This window comes from Xiphophorus couchianus, chromosome 20, assembly GCF_001444195.1.
Source record: "Xiphophorus couchianus chromosome 20, X_couchianus-1.0, whole genome shotgun sequence".
Taxonomy (NCBI): domain Eukaryota; kingdom Metazoa; phylum Chordata; class Actinopteri; order Cyprinodontiformes; family Poeciliidae; genus Xiphophorus; species Xiphophorus couchianus.
Genome location: NC_040247.1, coordinates 18,748,239 through 18,770,213, shown reverse-complemented (window position 1 = coordinate 18,770,213; position 21,975 = coordinate 18,748,239). Strand labels below are relative to the sequence as shown.

General features: G+C 39.1%; 2 protein-coding genes across 4 annotated transcripts in view; both read left to right on the top strand.

Annotated features, from left to right (window-relative positions):
* Positions 1 to 1,132: 1,132 nt before the first annotated feature.
* On the top strand, positions 1,133 to 4,656 carry LOC114135480 (class E basic helix-loop-helix protein 40-like). The gene is made up of 5 exons (XM_028002800.1): positions 1,133 to 1,540; positions 1,629 to 1,692; positions 1,928 to 2,035; positions 2,374 to 2,497; positions 2,664 to 4,656. The coding sequence occupies exons 1-5, from the start codon at positions 1,470 to 1,472 to the stop codon at positions 3,581 to 3,583; spliced, it is 1,287 nt and encodes a 428-aa protein (XP_027858601.1). The 5' UTR covers positions 1,133 to 1,469; the 3' UTR covers positions 3,584 to 4,656.
* A 4,287-nt stretch (positions 4,657 to 8,943) lies between these two features.
* Positions 8,944 to 21,975, top strand: part of slc4a8 (solute carrier family 4 member 8) — a 41,521-nt gene continuing 28,489 nt past the window's right edge. For all 3 annotated transcript variants that reach the window (XR_003593624.1, XM_028003096.1, XM_028003095.1), the window contains exon 1: positions 8,944 to 9,237. Coding sequence is in view for 2 of the 3 variants with exons in the window: in XM_028003096.1 (XP_027858897.1) it covers positions 9,193 to 9,237 (45 nt within the window). In the remaining variant the exon portion in view is untranslated. The remainder of the gene's footprint in view (positions 9,238 to 21,975) is intronic.

The following is a 21,975-nucleotide window of genomic DNA, read 5'->3' as shown; positions in this document are numbered from 1 at the left end:
CCATCTCTAGACTGGTCAAACTGGATTATTCTCTGCTGATTGCAAATTTTTTTAAACACCTTGAGACTCGAAATCCTCACATAACAAGGATTTGTAAAGCCTTTTAGAAACCACTTCCATCTTAACTTGACACAAATGTGAAAAATGTATGCAAATGCAGGTTCCTGCATTTAAAAAAAAAAGTTATGCATTGCAATTTATTGATTGCACATGGAAAGCTATCATCTGGCTGCCTTGATGCAAAAACACCTAAATTAGCAGACAAGGACTTGTGATATTTTTTTTAACAATTCTATTGTCAGATGTAGACGAGGCAGCTTGGGTGGCTGCCACCTACAACAATATGAAAATTCAAATTAGCCCTTTTTAAATATGATTGGAGCCTCAAAGATTTAGAATAATTTTGATCTTTGTGGGTCTATGTGACACAATATTTCCTAGAAGGGAAACACAAGTGAGGCATTTTTGAAGTAAGAAACCTAAGGTCTTCAAACATAAAAAATAAACGACTAGAGGAACGGATTGGGTGGGGGGATGTTATTATCCTGGGATAGCAGCAGGCAGGTGCAGCCACCGTGTGCAGGATAAGCTGGATGGGCAGGGTCAGCGGGCTCCTGGGGCCATGAGGAGCTCAACGTGACAGTCTGCACCGCCTCATGACAATCCACACGGATTACACGCAGCAGTCCATGCACTGGTCCACGTGAATCCTCCCGCCCTTATTTGAGCTGTGCAGTTTCAAGAATTTATTATTGTTGTTATTGCAATTATTGCATTGATTGTGCTACAATAGTCAAACAGTTGATTCTTTCCCACTGATTACCTTTCCCAATCATGCATTGTGCAACAATCCTAGAGAACATCCCCGCCGAGAGTCTTTTATTTGCTGTACGTGTTTCTTGGCGGTAGGTAACCTATTCGCAAAAACTCCCGCTGAATACTCCGCCATCACCGCCCTTCCCTCTTTGCTGCGCAGCCTTGTTTCCATACACTTCAGCATGGTGGTACACGGGATCCGCGGCGCGCCGCCTCCCACTCTGACGTCCGCAGCGCCCGGGCCACTCAGGCGCCTCGCCCTGGAAAGGTGGGCCGTCCTCCCCGCCGAGGATACAGCGCCGCTTAACACGTGAGCCTCATGTGACAGAGGTAGGTCAGACCGAGTGGAGAGTCAGAGAGTTTATTTAACTCGTCGCTCCGTACTCCCCCACTTTCCCGACGCGCCACTAGGAGAGGGTGGACTTCCTCCTGCGGCGGGACCACAGCGTGGAATTTACATGGACTTAACCTGAACGCACCTCAGATAGCGCTTACAATAAGAGCTGCTCTAAATATGACACATTCTTAAAACATTTTCGGAAACATTTTTGATGCGCTTTAGCGTACTTCACTCTGCTCGTAAATAAATGCGTGTTTGTTTGTGGCTGAATTGGTGATACATTTATATACGTATATTTGGACCCGAACAAAGAATGGAGCGAGTCCCAAGCGAGCAACCGCCTCCTCTCTCCAAACACCAGCCTGATCTGTCAGACGTGCAGGGGTAAGTTACACTTCTTCCTAAACGGTGACACCTTTACCCTTAAATTGTTCCCAGATTCCTCACGGGTACGCTCTATTTGTTTCTTTAGGATGGATTTCCAAATGTATGTTTATAAGCCTAGAAGAGGGATAAAAAGGGGAGAAGAGAGCAAGGTTTGTGTTTTTTTTTCTGTTATATCTATTCACTTTATTACTTGTTGCAAACTTGTTACGACCCGACCGCAGAGCTTGTTGCACGTAATCTACAAGGAAGAAATTAGAGTAGCAGCAGTTCCCATAAATGGTTGACCCAATTTCTGCTGTGACATAACTCCTGGATTCCTCCCTATGGGTGTAACTCCCTGCAAACACAAAGGATTTACGCAACGCCTGTGTTTATTTCTCGTAGGACACCTACAAGCTGCCCCACAGACTCATCGAGAAGAAAAGGCGCGATCGGATAAACGAATGCATCGCTCAGCTGAAAGATTTATTACCCGAACATCTGAAACTCACAGTAAGTTCATACTGAAGTGGCTTCAACTGAGAATGGGAATGGGATGCACAAATGTTGAGTAGAATGCACCATCTAGTGGTTGTTCAGCGGTATTACAGCTGTGCGTCAGCAGCGCGCAAAACTTGGCTGCTGCCCAATTATGCTGTGTCCTATTATAACATGTTGCCAATGTGCTATAAAACAAAATTCAATAAATGACGTGAGAATCTCCTCAGCCTTATGGCTGAATTGCTGTGAAAGTGGGAGAGTAGAAGAAGCCTTATGCCCAGGAGTTGTGCAGCTTAGCCTCTGTTTCGAATAAGCGGTTAAGATGTGCTGACTTTGCGTGTCTTCCACAGACTCTGGGCCATCTGGAGAAGGCTGTGGTTTTAGAGCTCACGCTCAAACATGTGAAAGCCCTCACCTCTCTTCTGGAGCAGCAGCAGCAGAAGATCCTTTCTCTGCAGAGTGGCATGCAAATCGGTGAGCGACAGACATTTGCATACATGCGGAAGATAATACGTCAAACAAATGTATAAAGGTGGCATTGTGCAGACATTAGGACAATTTATCATTCCCAACTAAACGAAAATTACAGTTTCTTGCAGATTTGCTCACATGGGTTTTCTTGAATTATATTTTTTTACAGAGCAACCCACTGTTAGCCAGGAGAAGTCAGAGGAGATGTTTCGCTCTGGTTTCCACATGTGTGCCAAGGAGATTCTCCAGTATCTAGCCAATCATGAGGCTGATGGAGACCTGACTCCAACTCATCTCATCGGCCATCTTCACAAACTGGCTGCTGAAGTGCTGCAGAATCCGGCTAGACCTTGCACCCCTCACAGCCCCCAACCCGAAGAGGTTCCGGCCTACCACCAGCGCCAGCCTCACAAGGAGATGGCCACCACCTTGCCCCCTAAGCCCACTGAGGGCTATGGGAGGAACTGCGTGCCAGTTATCCAGCGGGCATACGCACCAGCGAGTGGCGAGCAGAGTGGAAGTGACACAGACACAGACAGTGGCTATGGGGGGGAGCTGGAGAAGACTGAAGTGGGGGCACTGCAGGGACACTCTGATTATTATGGTCATGACAGCCAGCAGAAGCGACCGCTGGGAGACAGGCAGAGCTCTGCCATCAAGCAGGAGGACGATGAGCCGCGCCACAAGCGACCCCGTGTGGAGTCTTCTGAGGATGAGGTGCTCTCAAGTGGAGAGTCATCGATTTCATCATCCTCCAGTGGTTATGGTAGTTACATGAGCACGTCCCCCACCCACCCACCTCCCCCTCCTCATCCTCTCTGCATGCCATTCTACCTCATCCCCCCTTTAGCTGCGGCCTACCTACCAATGCTGGAGAAATGCTGGTATCCTGGAGCAGTGCCTATGCTCTACCCCGGCATGGGAGGCTCCTCACCCACCATGTCTGGCGACAGACCACCACCTCCGCTTGTGTTGTCTCCCAGAGGAGGCTCTCCTGCCCCAGTCCTATCTCAGACCCCCATGGACTCCCCTGCTCTCCTTCAGGCACTAAAGCAGGTACCACCCCTCAACCTGGAAACCAAAGAATGAGGAATGAAGGAACAGGCGAAGGGACAATGCCTTTTCTAATGGCCACTGTCAACAAGTGGACGACATGACTGAGCTGTTTGTAATCTAATCTATAATCATTCATCTTCTCCTTTCCTCATCCGGAGGTCAGATAGTACCCATTCACACTGGGAGGAATGCAAAACTCTGGCTGAATGTTTAAAGCTCAGTGGTTTTCCTCATTTACAGATGTACTGTTTGAACCCGAACTGCCCTGCACATACATACATATTGGTTGAATGTAAAGAAAGAAGTCTTTAAGATGCTGCTGTGGAAATGTAAAAGCCTACAACTATCCATCTCTCTATGTAGCTGTTGTGACAAAGAATTGCCATGTTGTACTTTACTTTAAAGACGTTTTGCACCAAAATAGTGGTAATTAATCACCCAAAGTTTGTTGCCTATGTCTTTTGTTCACCATTTTGTTCACTAAAATGCCCTTTCTCAACTTGATATTGATGACTTTAAACACCCAGAAGTTCTGAAGTGTGTATAGAATGAGTAATGAGATGGCCTTAGTGGATGAAGGGATAGGCCACTACATGGCCAAAATTAGTGACATGTCTTGTTTTTGTGTTGATGAACTGAGAGGGATTTCTGTAATTATTGTTCATAGACTTCTTGTATATTTCTATTTTTGATACCTGTGCTTGCACTCTGCTCTCTCAGGCAGCCGGAGGGATTGCAGCGTGTGCACAATGTTGTGTACTCAGAAAGTGTACATTCTGTAGCACCGTGCTGGACCTGGTCTGCGTACTCAACGTGTTTTCTGCTCAAGTCAAACCCGGTGTTTGTTCTTGCTGTTGCCTTTTACTTGTGAGAAGCTGATAAACTGCAGATGTTTATTCTCTGTACAATGTATTAAACCTGGAGTCAAAGATCTGAGGAAGGGGTGAAGTGAATGTAAGTTTTACCAGAAGACTAGTTTTCTATAGAAAGTGAGGTACTTAAGGTTTTATATTTTGGGACCTAAAGAGAGATGTTTGATGTACATATTTTGTCTATAAATGTTGATATAAATCATAAGTGTATTAATAAAGTATTTTTTCCATGGATATTTGTTTTTATTGTGTGTATCTTTTACTAATTAAAGATGTGGGTGATAACAATAAAACAATTAGATACATCCCAACAAGCCACACCTGGAAAAACTTGACTTTTGGCTAAGGTGCTAATTACTTGGAAAACCAAATTAGTGTTAACTTAAGCCACTTTGCAAAACAAGCAATTTTACATTTGCTCCAATACAATTTAGTTTTTGTACTTGGCTTCAGATCTAATTAAAGATGCTCAAGTTAAATCAAAATGATTAAACACTATAATTTGTCATAATCACAGGCCCAGATGAATGCATCAAGTTGTTGACTTTGCAGCAAGTCCTTGTCCTTGTAAGCATTTGACAATGATAGAAAGTATCCACTTCTTATAACATATCATCTCCAGGTGTTTTTTTTCTACTGTCATTTAGTAGGAACTCTCAAAGTGTTAAGTCATCTGAAGTCAAAGGTCATCCCAGCAACTTGAAATATCATTACCTTCGAATTAGTTTTCCTTCGACTGATATTTATCCGTTTGATGATCACTGTGACCTTTAACTGCTACAAAGAGTTGCTTTTAATATGGGTGGAATAAAGTACTTAATAAAGTTAAGGGGTCATGATCAAGATATCCACCTGTTGTAAGACTGAAATCCTCCCTAGTTGTACCTGTTTCTGTCGACCTGTCCACTTAAACACTGAATACCTCCAGCAATGCATAACTTGGATCTGTGCATTTTTTCCATGTCTGTATTCCTTATAAAGGTGGCTAAGATGCCTGTTCTCATTTACTCTTTGATTTTAAAAGTGCTAAATCTATTGCAGATCAGTGAGTGATAAAGATGCTGGTGTAACCTATTAGAACTTTCATATTTTATTTACTTCCTGTAGTAGCTGGTGATTGACCTTAATGTGTTATTTTTCCTTTATTACCATCTGCTGGGCATTTAAAGGCATTACAATGTCCAGAATAAAATAGAATAGAATAGAATATGTCAAAGTCATTCTTATAAAAACATCATCAGCAGCATCTGATCAGCTGTCAATAAAGTACCATCAACATCCAAATACTTAGAACAAAGGACCAGTAAATGGCTCCTGTGAAATATTGCACACTTCCTTCCATTACACTGAGGCAAAAAGAGAAAGGGAATCTGCCCAGATCAATTTAGGAATCCCACTAATAAGAATATAATCAAAGGTTTATTTATATCAGTAATACAGGTCAAAAGGTGATTCATAACACACAGAATGAAATATTTTAAATATTACATTTATGTTTGATGATTATGGCTTATTAACATTATGGGGATGATTATGGTCCACCTGATGTTTTCTGATGTAGAAATTCAGCAGAACCATCTACCAGGAAATTTTAGAGCACTTCAAGCTTCCTTTTGCTGATAAGCTTTATGGAGATGTTGACTTTGTTTTCCAGAGCAGGACTTGGCTCCTGTCCTCACTGCCAAAGGTACCAGATGCTGGTTCATTGACCTCGGTGTTACTATTCTTTATTGACCAGAGAACTGGTCTGACCTGAACCCCAAGAGAAACACCTGAAGGTCGCAAATAAAGAAACCTCTCAGCAAAATCAGAGGCTGATCACCTCCATTTCACAAAGCACTGATGCAGTAATTCATGCAAAGCATACCCAAGTATTGAGTTCAAATACAAAATAATACATGGATACAGTAGACTGGCATTCCTGTTTTAAATATGTTTTGTTATTATTTCATCTTTTTTTCTGTCAAAAAACGTGACGTCATTGTCGATATTAGCAAAATACTCACTTTCTTTAACACATAAATCTGTTTTGAACTAAGTTGCGTCTCGCCACAAGGGGGCGATCGAGGCTTTAGAATGAGTTCTGTCTGGTTTCCTGTTGTGGATCAAAGAACTTGTTTGGCAAATATTTTTGCTGCATGAACTCGGAATTTCTATACGTCTATATTTAGTTAGGTATCGCAGAAAAGTATTATTGTTGGGGTTTTGTTTGTTTCCCTTTTTTCTTTTTATAGACATTTTAATTCTGGAGTTGACTTCTACAATCAAGGTTTTATCAAATATTTTTATTCATTACATCATAGCACATAAAAATTACTTTGAGCTGTACTGCTAATCGCCTTAATAACTGATGTCATTAAAATATTTTTCATAGTAACACAGCTTTTTTTATCAGGATTTCTAAAATTAAGTTTATGGGTTAAAATGATATATTGCAGATTTATGAAACATAAGAAATTAGCCTTGCACACATCTTAACATTGCTTTACCTTTTCCAAATATACAGCATTTCATGTAGAGCAATTAGCCAGAATATTGTGACTTCATTTCCCCCCACAGAGCAACAAGCAGTTCAGACAGGCGAAATCATCTGTCCCATGAAATTGTGAGGTAGGATTTAACACAGTTTGGGCTGCTAAATATAAATTTATCTCCATGGAATTTGAAAATATTGAAATACATTTATGAGTTATGATTATTTCCCTTCAAGAAATAAGATAAATCAGATTCTCTTTTACCTATGTCTCACATCTTGCTGACTGCTTTCCATTTTGTTGTCAGTGTAAATCCTTAATCAGTATCTTCTGTAAGACTTTATTTACAGTGAAGGCTTTAATAAAAATAAAGGACAACATATCTAGAGTAAAGTTGGTACATTCTTTAAATGTCTTGTATTGAATATGTCTTAGCTGTAAATTTAATGAAATAACACCAGCTGCCGTGCTTTTGAATATATTTGAAGGAATGTTGTCATGTTTGACTATTGTCCTGTTCAAGATGAGATGATGCTACAGCAAGGCGTTTGTTTTACTGGGTGCCACATGTCTACAAAACTGTGTAGTGCTTTAATTCATATAAAAAGGAGCAGTTTAGCATCTTTTCAAGATTATATTTTGGCTGATATCATGTTATGTTTTAGACTTAATATTCATTTTCCCAATTAGCTGCTGCTCTCCACCGTTCAAAAACAAACATGCTAGGTTAGCTGCTAACTCTAAAATGGTATGAGGTTTTAAGTCAAATTATAGTAGCTTTGAGTGCATCATGAACTTTGATATTTTACAGCCATGATTACAAACCTATAGCCCTACAATGATCAGAGAAGTAGGGAAAACCGGATGACCTTGCAGAAAGTGGAGAGCTTGATTACTAGCAAGAGGCAGGTGGCTGATTGGAAACAGGTTGCAGCTGTGAAAGAGGGCAAACCATGCAGGCTGAGGGAAACTGAAGAGAACATAAATGAACAACAAAACCAAAGAAGTCTGACAGTAATTAAAGAAAATTAAATTCAGATCCACAAAAAAATGTAAGAATAAAACTGAGAAACCAAATACAAAAGAATGAACTGAAATAGCAAGGCTGAAACTGACATGAATAATCAAGGATAAAAAAAACAACCATAGAAGAAAACCAAAACCCAAACACCTGGAGATAATGACAAATTTAGCCATATTGGAGGGATTTCTGGACTAATATCTCAGCCTGCATCAGGTTTGGACTTCAACTGGAACTTAAATTTTCACTCTTTACTTTTTGTTATTTAAACATGAACTTGTTAGTTGACTTTGGACCATTGTTCTGCTACATAACTCTGAAATGCATGGTTCTATCAAATGTGTCAGGTCATATCAGGGTTGTGACTCAGCAAAGCAGCCTCAGAACAACCCACTACCACCAACATGTTTGAATTTTGTAATGTTTTTGTGTGATGTGTTGTGTATTTCTCCATATATTATCAGGACACAAACCTTACAAAAAAATGTCACGTTTTTTTCCCTCGTCCACAGAATATTTTTCCAAAAGTCTTTGGGACCACCGAGACTTTTTGGCTGTATGCAGGGCCTTCGTGCTCTTTTTGATCTGAAGTGGTTTTGACCTTGGGATCTTACCATAGATAACCTTTTATCCCAGATTCCTGAAATTATGAACACAGAGCTTAACTGTGATGAGTCATCAATGTAGTTCTGGACTTGGTAAATGGGCAGCTCTTAGGAAGGCTTAATGGTGTTCAATGTTTTCTCCTTATCTGGATAACTCTCACTGCAGTTCACCTGGTCAAAGCCTCATGGCTTTGTGACAACCGATTCCAGATTCATGGACATAAATGCCTTTGTTTCTAAGTTATTAGGTTTAGGAGGCAATCCAGCAGCGGACACGCTGAAGCTTTTAAAGTGAACACTGTGTACGATGAAGCTGCTGTATGGACTTATTGGCTTTACTGGTTAGCAGCAGTGTCTCAGCGCTCTGATTGGCTCAGGGCGCAGTGATGCTGTCTGCATCCTGCTCTGTCAGGCAGGACAGGAGGGGAGGGGAACTGGAGGCGCGGCTCGGAGATCATCACTTAACAGAGGGAGACAAAATAATAATTTCCCTCGTCATGTGAAAGAGATGTCATTTGTCAACATGTGCGGGGTGGCAAAAGCGGCGGCCGCATAAAGCCCGTGACCGCTCCTTCTGGTCGTCCTGTGAGACGGCGGCGGACGGCAGTCTGACTCAGTGAAAGTGTCACCTTTCCACTCAGTGAACGCCGGCAGTGTGAACTCAGGAGCCATGAGCGTGTCCGGGAACGACCCGCAGAGTTTACTGTGCTACCAGGTAAAGTGGATTTTGATTCATAAAGTGCAGCGCAGCGAGCAGGTGCATCGTCCAACACCTGAAACTGATCTGAGCGGAAACAAACTCAGAAATGGAGAGTTCTCACATTGTCTTAACTATTTCCCCTCTGCATTAACTTACAGACGCTCCTCACGTTACTGAGGACTGCGATGTGTTGAACTGTGTCTCGCTCATGACAGAATGGGGATTGTTGATGTTGTTTTTGCGAGGTGCCAGCACGTGTATCAGTTCTGAGATCGCATCACGTTGCATTGCACAGGCGGACCTCAGCTGCTGAGACCACCGCTCAGGCATAAATTAACGCGTATCCTCTGGATGGAGACGTCATGGCCACATTACTGGGAGAGCGCAGAGAGTTATTGATTATGAGCAGAAGGCTGTCCGCTGAGCACACACTCTGTGCATTAATAAAAGTCAACTGCTCGTCCCTTGGGGTCACGTGTTGTGAGGAAGGAGAATAGGATTTGGGCTTTTTATTTATTTATTATGTTTTTTTTTGTTTTGTTTTTTTGGGAGATGTGTTTACCCCCAAACGACCTTGACGCCATTCCTTCACCGTGTTTCATAAGGAGCTCTCTCTACTTTCAGTGATAGCTAGACAGACTTAAACTGGGGAAGCAGGGACATCCAGTACCCTGTTAGGTCCCCTTCCACTTCACTCTGCTGCATAATAGTTTAATGGACTTGTTGCAGGCTATACCTCAACAGTCATGTTATCATGGTGTGTTAGACTAACATCCTGTCTGTGTGCAGGAAACAGATGGAGAAGAACCAGAACTGAGCTGGAGAATCTCAGATATCAATAGACCGCTTTCAGACCAGGGGGAGAAATAGCCTCTGAGCGTCACCCTGGAAGCAAGTTATGTAACCTTATTGTTATGTGTGTAAGGCTGCCTATTTGAAACACCTGGACTGTGCAGTCTGCATTTCCGGCAACTCTCTTCACCTGAAACATGGTGTAATGTCCACTTATTACAGCCATAACCAATGAGATACCCAGGTGACAAACTGGTCCTGAAAAAGATGTCAGATAAACCAATTTTTGTCAGAGGATATCACAAAAAAAGATGTTAAGGCAAAAGAAAAAATAATAGATGCATTAGTGAACTCCATTGCACAGTGGTTGTAAACATGAGACATGAATTAAAACTAAACTTTTTCTGCTATAGGACAAAATGATTTATATTTGCTAAATGCCAGTATAACCAGAGAAATAACTTTTAAAAAAATTCAAAGATTTTTTAAAAAACATTTATAATCCAGACGTTTACATACAGTATGTTTCCTTTATTTTAAATAGTTGCCTTTTTTAACTCTATGACTTGCATCAAAGTGAAATGTTTTAGATATATTTCCTCAAGTCTCCAATTTGGTACTGGATTTAACTTTTGCATCTCCACAAGGTCTTTTTCCTTTTGTCTGGGTTTGATACGGACAATTTGCATCAGAGTTTGTTGGTTTCTGGGACTCAGAGCTCATCTCCTTCCTGAACGGCATGTTGGCAAGACATTCCCGTGGCACTTCAATCTGCATATTATTATTTGAAAAAAATTCAAACAATAATGTGCATTGCTATTTGCATATTATTATTCTGAATTTCCCTCAGACATCTAGAAATTGTAGCCAGAGGACAGAGATTAAAATGTTTTGTTGACACTTTAACTGCTTCACTGAGCATTTTCCTGTCTGTGGCAAAAGATTATTTCCTGAAGTTCAAAGTGTGCACCAAAATGAAAAGAATGGCAATCTAAGTTAATTTAAATGTGGCACAGTTGTTGGTGGTGAATGTTTTAAAAAGTGTTGACATACTGGAATATTTATGTGTAACTGTAGCTGAGGTTTTCAAAGAAAGAGCATTATGCAGCGATATTGAAGGAACATTTGAAGACATCTTGAGCAAAACCGAGTCTTCTAACCAGGCAATGACTTGACGCAAACCACTAAATTAGTTGAAAATTTGACTAAGCACAAGAAAATAAATGTCTTAGGTCACAAAACTAGAATTTTGTGGGCTGCGCTGAAAAGGTGTGTGCGAGGAAGGCTCCTTACAAACTTGACTCTGTTGCAGCGGTTCTGTGAGGAGGAATTTTGAGATAATTGTTTTTGTTGATCCTAATTGACTTAAACCAAGAAAAGCTGAGTGATTTAATATCAGAGACCAAAAATATTGACTTTTTAATAGTCTTGTGTAAATATCTTGTGCACCGTTAACATACCATGTGTGTTTGCTGTTACATTTCTCTGTTCTACTGCATTTACAGTTGTTGTTTGGCATGTGTCCTGCACTTTGGGTTTTAATCAGTTTATTGGCATAGTTCCCATTTAGCTAGAGCGATCCATAAGCGAGTCTGACTGAATGTGAACTCTGGAGAGTACAGCTGTACACATTAGTATTCAGTATATCCCTGCGTATATTAAAAGAATGTAGTTATGTGGCATACCTGAAGGCAAAAATAAGGCTTTACAGCATTGAAAATTTACAACTTTATATTGTTTTAAATTTGATGATTGCTATTTGTTACACTTATGTAAACAATTAGCTTAAGGTTTACCATTAAAAGTAGAAAATAAAATATTTGGTCGCTTAACAAAAGAGGAAAAATGACTTAACATTACATACGAGTTTACAGCTACTTTATAAACCTTCACTAACTTCATCTGTTGTGACTTCATTCATTCAATTGAGGCTAAACTAAATGCTTCTTGCAATTCCTGAACAGTTTTCTTTAAAATAAAAGGTTTTCCCTTCCACTTTTTCTACTCTACAACGACAGATTAAAGGGAGGTTTTATATCGAGGGGAAAATGTCAAAACAGGCACAACTTTGTGGGTTAAGAACTGGGCTTAATATGAAGGGATTATTCTTCAATTAAGTAACAAAGTCAAACAGAATTCATGTTCAAGACGTAAAGGAAATACAAAGCAGAAATCCTGCAGGACATTTACACAAAATTAGGCAAGTGTAGCAAAGCTACGATGCAAACTTACAAGGCGATTAGGTCTGAGTATAACTCACTTGGGAAAAGTCTCTTCTCAAGCTTTTTGGTTCTTTCTGTCCAGAGCAGAGCCCAGTTCAATAGGATCATTTCATTTGCCAGATTGGAGACATCAGAAGGGACAGGTCAGCCAATCAAAGTTAGAATTTTGGTAACATTATAGTGTTATATTAAAAATATACTGTTCATAAAAATATATATTTAGCTTTTTTTCTGCCCTCCAGGGGGTCTTTTGTGGGCTCTAGTGAAAGTAGGCTGACAGGAAAGGGGGAAGACATGCGGCAAATATTGCCGGGTCCGGGAATCGAACCCGCGACGAGGACTCGAGGCCTCCAAACGTGGGTCATGCTATCCCCTACGCCACCACAGCATTCCCCCTATTCTGCCTTTTAGAAACAATTTGTTGCTCTGCACATATTATCTCATGACTGGAGTTTGGTTTTAGAAAGGATAATTTCACACTCATTCAGAGAAACTTTGACATGTTTTTAAAAATCTCAAGAAGATCACATGTCTCTTATATTTTGGAGATGTCACTTAAATGAAATAATGTTTTTATTTTTTTAAATTTTTGTCAAATTAGTCCAGTTTGGCAAATTAGAAGTGACACTGACTTTTATCTACATATTACCCTGTAGATAAAAAAACAAATCTGACATATTAACATGCACAGCAGCACCAATAATGTTGCCTGGCATCATGTTAGGCCAGATCCACCTGTTATACATCCATGATAATAATATGTCCTTGAGCAGATGGAGCATAACATGACCAAGCCATCAGCCTGATGTTAATAGATGGCATGCGGTTCCTGAGTTGGAATGTGGTGTTTTCCCTCCCTTAAGAATTAATGAAAAAAAAAATAAATCAAATTTCAACCAAAGAATTTTCTATTTTGGTCTTATCACAAAGTGTTTAATAAAGCAGCATCCTGCCTTGTCCATGTGATCCATTGCAAACTTAAAATACTGCAGAAATGTGTCTGGGGAGCATGATAAAAAAAATTCCCTGGCTTTGTCATGCACACCATTGTTTCCGCTTTCCACTGGTGAACTTGCAAATATTAACATTAGGCAATGTGACGCAGTTATGTAAAAGTTACATTGAGTTCTTTCAGACTTCCCACAATAAAAGCCTTGATCTTGAAGTAGTCTTTGTTATAGGAGCTCACATACTCAGGGTAACAATGACCTCGAATTTCCTCCATTTGTACAGAATCGCTCTATAAATAAGAAAGATGGTTTTGTAACTATTTCTGTCCTGACAAGCATCAATGACTCTTTTCTGAAGTTCAGTTTTCCTTTTTTCCCTTGTTTTCCTGACCTTCTTGGTGCTGTGATGATCAAACAGTCTGTGTAAAAAATCTGCTGAGAATCTGAGTGAACAAAAACAACCTTTAAGAAACACCATTGACCACCTTTGACACTTAATTTTCATAATTTGATTAACAACTCAGCAGTTTTAATTGTGAAGAATGTTGCTGTTTTCCACCCATAGATCCTGCTAATATTTGTAGAAAGAAAACAATTAGAGGCAGACTTGTATGTGTGGAGCAGAATGAGGTGACTCATGCTACCCGTGGGCTGAAGCAGTCAAAACAGCCACCCTTCTCTTTCCATCTTCTCCAGCCTTCTTCTCTCCTGTCTTCGCTTATACCATTACCTCTTATTTTCATCCATTCACGTTCAGCCCTCCTCTGAGTGAAGATATGTCTCTTGTGTCTCTAGCAGTGAGTTGGAAACACTGCAGCGCTGTGAGGGGGCAGCAGCTGCCTGAGGACATGTTACGAAGTGTCAGTCTTGGATCTCAGACGCCAAACTCTATTCAGGAAGTGACAGGCCCAGTTGTTAGAGTCAGGATCTGTGTTCCTGCTGTCAGCTTAGAAAGCTTCAGACATGGAGCAAGTAACTGGTTTGGCTTTGAGTAGGGAAATAGGGAGGCGTTTGGTGGAGATTAGCTGATGAAACCTGGGTACTGTAGAGTGGCACAATATGAAGTGGTGGTTGCATTGTTGCCTTAAAAATGATCTCTGCCCCATTCATAGATGAGGTGGTAACATCTTCAAACAATGATAGCAAAACCTGGGACTGGATTCAGCTTCTGATAAATTAGTTCACAGCATTTAAATTAATTAGAGCCTGTGGTTGTATTTAAGGCAACATTTCAAATATGTTGCTTTCTGCTTCCTGAATGAACTAAAACAGGTTTAGTTTGAGAAAAAAGGTTGAATCTCCTCATAGAGTGCAGGTAAAAACCTTGCATTTAAGCGCAACATACACTGCTTCAATGTGACGTCATGAAAAAATTTAAAGAAATCAAACTCTGTATGAGATGAGGAAGAGAATTGTAGACCTTCACAGGTCTGATTCATCCTTGAGTAACATTTCTAGACACCCAAATGTGACGCCTTGATCTGTTCAATCAATAATTATCAAGAGTAAACTGTATAGAAATCTCCAGGTACAATGCAGTTTATTAAAGAGACAGACTCTGTGTCCAAGAGATAAATGTGATTTGGTGAAAGGTGAGTGCATCAACCCCAGAATAAAAGGAAAAGATGTTTTGAAGATGCTGGCTGGAGCTGATTAGAGAGGGTCATTATTTACAGTAAAAACAAGTCCTGTGCCAACATTGGCTGAAAGAATCCATTACCCAAAAAGAAAACAAAGACAAATCCACATCTGAAAATACTCTTAGGGACAAAAGACATTAATGCCTTGTGCTCTAATGAAACTAAAATTAAAGTCTTTGGTCGTAGTATAAAATATTGCAGGATCATCTCTACGTCAGCTACCCTTTAAGTAGATCACCGCCGTGTAATTCTTGTGTTTTTCCAGAATGAAGCAGCTTCTTGTTAGGGAACCAAAGTTTATTAGAAACTGGATTTCCTTTCAAGGAATATTACACAGATTTGTTGTTTTGTTTTTTTTTTTTGAAAAATATGAACATTTGAATATTTTAACAGCTTGACCAAAGAAGAATTATTATTTTGAAGATATGCCCATCTGAGGGCTTATTAATTCTGCAAAGGAAGCAAGACTTTTTAAATTCCTCTCTATTTCTTGATTATTGTCTATTTTATTCCTTTCACATACATTTTAAAGAATATCTTAGTTCAAACAGTGACACATAATTATTCATATATTTATTATTTCTAATAATGCAGCTTTCTTTTAAGGTTTGCCACAAATTTTATTTGCTATGTTACCAGTAGATAAGAATGTAATGTACTATTTTTTATAATATTTATTGTGAAAATATAATTTAGTGAGGCACTAAACGAGCAGAGCCAATAGTGAATTAGAAATAGTGGTATGTATTAAGTTCTGACCAGTTCATTAATTTTTTTCTTTAGTACTTTGATATGTAAGAGTAATGTATGAGTAGGTATGAATAATTTTGGACTTAACAGAAAAAGACATGCTAGTAAGTGAAGTAGCTGAGTTTGGAGGGGAAATAAATATTCTAGCATATGTCAAGATTTGCAAAGCAATGACAAAAACTTTGTCATTGTTGAGGGATCTCTGATCAAACTGTAAAGCACGGTGGCGGTTGCATCATGACTTATCTTGTGTATCAGAAAAAGTGTGTGGAATAACAGATAAAAATGACTTTGATTCAAATAGCAAAATAATTGGAACTTTAAAGTTTTTGTTTTTTCTTTATTAGAGAACGTGGTTGGGGTAACATGCATCAGTATTCCTGCAATGTGAGGGAAGACAGGTAATGTCCCAACACCTGGATAGCAAATATTAATTTCAGTGCTTCTTACCTGCTGTTTGACATTGCACATAGATATAGCATAAATAATTATTCAGTGTAAAAGTGTTGTCTGCAGCTTGGTTCCTCTCATGGTGCGTATAGAGTGTGAGGACGTTTTGATGCAACACATCGATTGCCCCACTTAGTCGGGACACAGGGATGCAAATTGTTGTTGCTCAACCAGTTGAATGTGTTTTACTTTAATGCGGCCGGACTCTCCGTTTGCATTGTTGGCAATATTGTTTTTCAACAAATATAAAATTCCAGGAAGTGAGGCTGAAGGAAGGAAATTGACAAGAAAATATTTTTTACAATAAAACATAAACTCACAAGGGAGAATTTTTGTGAATTATGTAACAAATGCTCCTCATTTTCTTACTGTGTATCAGTTCTTTAGTTCTTCTGTCAAAATCCCTGTGTGAATGTTATGCATGTTTTTTATGCATGAATGGGAGATTTTTCAGTATCAAAAATAGGACACTTGTGTAACTTTACTTTTCATTACCATTCTGGGAATCCAACATATTTTTAGGGGGTTGTGCTTTTCTGGAAAACACTGTACATCTTGAATCTCTTGGTGATTGATGGCATTGCTCTATTTTTGGCTCTCACATGCTGAGACTTGAGATGAGACAGTCTAAAGCCATCCTAGGAGTCAGTGTTGTGGGCCCAAAGATGCATCATACAAAAAGAAAGATGGTTAACAGAAAAGTTAGCTGTATCCTTCTCACATTTAATTATGTTGCAACCACAAGCTACCATGTTTCTATTGACACTTTAACAGAAAGCAGTGCATAACTGTGGAGTTGAAGGAAAACATGGTTTTATTTTGTTGTTTTAATCAGAACGCTGAAGCGGGGGTGCCTTCTGAAAGCCACTAGGCCTTTGTTTTGTTGCACACCACACATTTAAGATATTCTATAGTAACATGGAAATCATGTAGCATTTTCCTTTCACGTTAAAACTATGTGCTACTTTATGTTGGACTGTTGCATAAAAATCCCAATCAAATACATTAAAGCTTTTGTTTCCAACAACCATTTTGCAAGGCATAGTAAATTAGACCACAAACAATCAACTCAAATGTGAATATGCAACTGAAGACGGTAAAAGTTAAAGGTTATGTATGTTTGTATGAATACTGAAATGTTTATGATTAACCCTCCAAATTACAGCAAGTGTGAAAAACATGAATGAAAGCTTCAAATGGAAAAGCATCAATCACCTTTAAGCATTTTTAAAAACAAATTTCTTTCATGACTTTCTTACAATTGTTCAAATGTTTGTGTTGAGCAACCTTTAATTTAGCTAAATTCAGACCAATGAAAGTTACATAATCTTCAAATAATAATTAAGTATTAAAATCAGCGTGTGATGTTCTGGTAAAAATAGACGGAGCAGGATGCCTTTATTGAGAATACAGTTTTCCTAAGTTTAATCTCTTTGAATCCACATCACAGTTTGTCTTCAATTCCTCCCTGTATCACATGATTTTCTCTGGTAACAAGGCGTCTCCTGTGTGTATGCGCCCCTGTTGGCTCCAGTATGCCCATAAAGGGCAGAACCTCAAGGGCATGCAGCCATTTTGGATCCAGCTCTGTGTGAGTTCTGTGGCACGGAGGCACTAATCTGCATGAGTCATAAACCACATCCAAAGGCTGCTGCTGATATCCAGCTAAGGACAAGAGGGAAGACAAAAAGGACGGTTGCCAGGTGATAGAATCTGGTGGCGACACACAGATTATTTTCCCTGCGAGTGTTCATGCTTTGAGGGTCACAGATGTGTTCAGCAGCAGAGACAAACAAAACCTTAGAAGTGCATTATGAGCTTAGCTAAAATACTTAATGTGGCACAAGGGAAAGTAAGATGTGAATGACAGGGAACCATTAACCTGCTAAAAAAAACCGCTCACTTACATGAACATGTGGTTAAGAAGGTGTTGCTGAACTGTGACCCGTATAACTGCGGGCCTCATAACTAATATGTAAAGAAAAATGCAACATCCAGCAGCGCTCCTATTTATCGTTTTAAAATTCCACACTTATTTACTTTAAAGTGACCAAAGTCCTCTCCTTTATTAACTATTTTTAGTTTGCCAGTACAAAACCAACTTGACAATGACGGATGAATGGATATATGGACCACACAATTAGATAATGGCATAAGGAATTACATTTGTTACTGTCTTGTTTGCTTTTCCATTACCTAATAGTTACACAGAGTTTTAGCCTTCTTCTTCCTCCATTTCTTTCTTCCCTTTATTTAGACCAAATTGATCCAAATTGATCAGATGTGATACGCTGCCACCCATTCTGGGACGGAAAGCTTTTAGAGTTGCTTTTTTATCTGCTCCCTCCTGCAGAGCATCAGTGTAACTTGGTAAAGCTCTAATTCTGATGCCTCAAGCTTAATTTGGAAAACAATACGCAGGAGCCAAGGTTCACCAGATACTGATAACACCATTGTGTTTTGAAGGAGAATCTGGACTACAATTTCAGAGATACAGACAGATTTGACTGGTTGGTAAAACTGCTCGAAATCAGAATGTGATGCTTTTACTGATCTAGAATTAAAGATAACTTGCTGTTTATGTAGGTAAAATGTAAGCAAAAAATAATTATTGCAAGACTGGTCACAATTCAGTTATGAAAGATTTCTTACACTGTGACACTTGAGTGATAGATGTGTTCCTTTCTAAATGAATTATGGTGAGTTCAGTAAGGTTGAGCTATGAAGAAAGTGACCTCAAGGTAAAATGGCGGTTAAAGGCATAAACTCATCTAAAAGCAACATAAAACACCATGAGGCAGACTTACCAACATGTGGTTTCTGAATCAATGCAGTGAGCTAATAAATACATTGCCTACTCTCTGGCTATGCTTTGCAGATGGTTCACTGAACCCGAGATGCTGAATGCTCAATAGTGAAAATGAAGCTACGATTTACTTTAATTTGTCTTATAAATTTACAACTTAGCCATTTAAGATTACTCCTAGATAAGGTAAGTTTAATTCCCAGGTGGTCAGCTTGTCCTTCACTATAGAAAAAGAGACAGTGACATTATGACTAAAGTAAATTACTTGATTCAGCAGAAAAGTATGAAGAAATATGTGCACTTTTCTATAAGTGGATATGGCAAGATAGATAACCGTTGGACAGCTGCTCAATGTTGAAAATCCTGTTTAACTTTTAAAACAAAGCTGGGTTTCATCGTCTGGTTACTGCTGAGCTTTAAGGGATATGGGGAAAAATTTTCTTTTGCATTCCCTCGCAATATGCTTACTGCAATATTTGCTGGTCTATTTTGTAGACAGTCACAAATGTTGATTTAAAATTTACACATTTAAATAACCTCAGTAAAAACGTGTTTATTATTAACTCTTTGGTGCAAAAAAAAATTTTTTTTAAATGATTTATTCACTGCATGTTTATGTCTGTTTGTGTAAGTTTGGGAGGGAACTTCACATGAAAATGGCAAAAGTTTTGCGAGGGAACGCAAAAGAAAAAAAAAATCCCCATATCCCCTAAAGGGCTCCGGAGGTTACTGACCCTGGAGTGTGAAAGCTCATTAAAAGAACCAATCACAATTAGGAGGTTTGAAGCAAACTTATTTTTTCACTTTTATTATTCACAAATGAAGAAGACATTGAAGAATGAAAAACCTTCCCAGAAGCGATGGCCTACCAAATTACTCCAAGACTCAAATTTGCATAAAAACGTCTCTGCAGTATAATGTTGAGGATACAGATTGAGGGAGATGTTCTGTGTCCTGGCAACACAAACTTCAGGAAGATGCATCCTGGTTCATCATACATAGACCTAACAGCATTTCAAAATAAGAGCATCATCCAGACAGTGAAACATGGTGATTGTCTGGGACTACTTTTCTGCTTCAAAACCTGGACAACATGCCATAAATGATGGAACCATGAATCCTGCTCTCTTGCAGGAAACATTGAAGGAGAAAGTTGTCCATGCTCAAACACCCTCAAATTGAGCTGAAATAAAGACGTTTTCCTGATTAGACTGGACCAAAATTCCTCCGCCATGATGCAAATGACTCATTGGCAGTTATTGCAAACACTGTTTTACCTCAATGAATCACTAATCCTGCCTTGCAGTCCGGGCCTAAGGAAACATGAACCAAAAACTATAGGAGGAATATCCAATAATAACTAAAAACAGACAAAACCTAAATTCAAAACATTACAGAAAATGCAGATCTTGACAAGGACATGAAAACTCAAATAACTAAGACTTTAGTGCACTCGTTTCAAAAAGACTTTAAATGTATTGGGAAATCGTGTTTGTGTTTGTGTGGTGCCATTTCCCCTAAGCATTAACTGCTGCCTGTTATTCTGATGCATGAATATCACGTGGAAGTAGAGTTTGTTCAAATTTATTACATTGTGCTGAGTTGGAAATACATACTTTTTCTGCTGCCACACTTTCCTCTTCTGTATAAAACCACAAATCAAATTCAGACTGTGGCCAAAGTATGCCTTTCTAATTAAGAAGCTTTATTCTTTAAACGGCAGAACCTCTTGGGATAATGAAGTGCTCAGTCATGGAAAGAAAATGAAATCCCAATGCACTTATATGGTGCTTTGTGGATGAGAAAGAAAGCACGAAAGCAGCTCCAGATGGAACAAGCCTGCGAATTAGGTGGAGCTATGGGGACCATGAAGCTAGATTTGAAAATTTGACAAACATTATGTCCTCGTGATAGAAGGTGGTGTTCAAAAACAAAAACAAAAAATGTAATATATAGAGATGCTACCCAGCACTTTTCCAAAATCTTAAAACAAAGTCTTGACCCTAAAAAGTCTGTTTGTTCCTTCTGGGAATTCATATATACTTCTAAGCAAATTCTTTATCACTTTCATGTTTTCATGTTGATTATATTTTTTTTTTAAAAAGACAAAGCTTTATATTTTTCTACACTTTACCCTACAGCTAGACTCACACAATCACAAACACAGATTCATATATTCATACACTAATCCAGGGGTGGGCAATCCTGGTCCTCGAGGGCCGGTGTCCTGCAACTCTTGCAAGTCTCCCTGGTCCAACACACTTGAATCCAGCAGCTGAATCACCTCCCAAGTGCAGTCAGGTTCTCCAGAGTCCTGCTAATGACCTCATTATTTGACTCAGGTGTGTTGAAGTGGAGATGCATCTAAAAGTTGCAGGAGTCCGGCCCTCGAGGCCTGGAGTTGCCCACCCCTGCACTAATCACTAGGCAACATAAAGTTTAGTGCCTTGTCTAGGGGCATTCAGCAAAGCACAGGTATGGGAAAAATGCATGCACACCTATGACATACATTTTCTTTTCCACCACATCTCAGAGGTGCTCTGTTAGATTGAAGTCTGATTATTTCAATCTAACATATTGAAATCATTGACTTACAGCTATCACATCTTAATGGTGAGCAAAAAGGTTTTGGTGGATTTGAGTTTGTTCAGTCAGCGACAATACTTGTGTAGGTTGTGGTGTTGCTTAGCGGCCACTTCGTCCAAACTATGAAAACCCTGAGAGTGAACCTCTGAGTTTGAGAGCCGCTAACTGAAACATACATTCTGCAGAGGAAAAATACTAAATTATTTTCTAATAAAGTTGCTGAGCTGAGAGCTGTAAGGAAAAGAAAAATGTATATAAATCTTTTGATGACAGCACATGTACAAAGGAAAGGAATAACAAAATATATAAATTTCTTTACAGCACATGTGTAAGGTCAAGGAAAAACTAAATATATATTTATGCTTTTATTTTTTATTATATCAGTTTTGGTCCTCCAGCAGTCTCAAAATGAAAAAAAAAGCATTACTAACTTTTCACTTAAACCTGACCATTTTTACATTCAGAGCAAATATCTGAAGCTGTGTCTAATAACTGCAGCACATGGTGGCATCTTTGCATGATTAATATGTGGATCTGAAGGAGTTTGTATCTTTACC

What these genes read in the sequence shown, in the direction of transcription:
- LOC114135480 (XM_028002800.1), top strand. Translation starts at nt 1,470, where the DNA reads ATGGAGCGAGTCCCAAGCGAGCAACCGCCTCCTCTCTCCAAACACCAG. An exon ending in GATCTGTCAGACGTGCAGGG is followed by an intron (nt 1,541 to 1,628) that starts GTAAGTTACACT and finishes TTGTTTCTTTAG; the next exon opens with GATGGATTTCCAAATGTATG. An exon ending in CCGAACATCTGAAACTCACA is followed by an intron (nt 2,036 to 2,373) that starts GTAAGTTCATAC and finishes TGTCTTCCACAG; the next exon opens with ACTCTGGGCCATCTGGAGAA.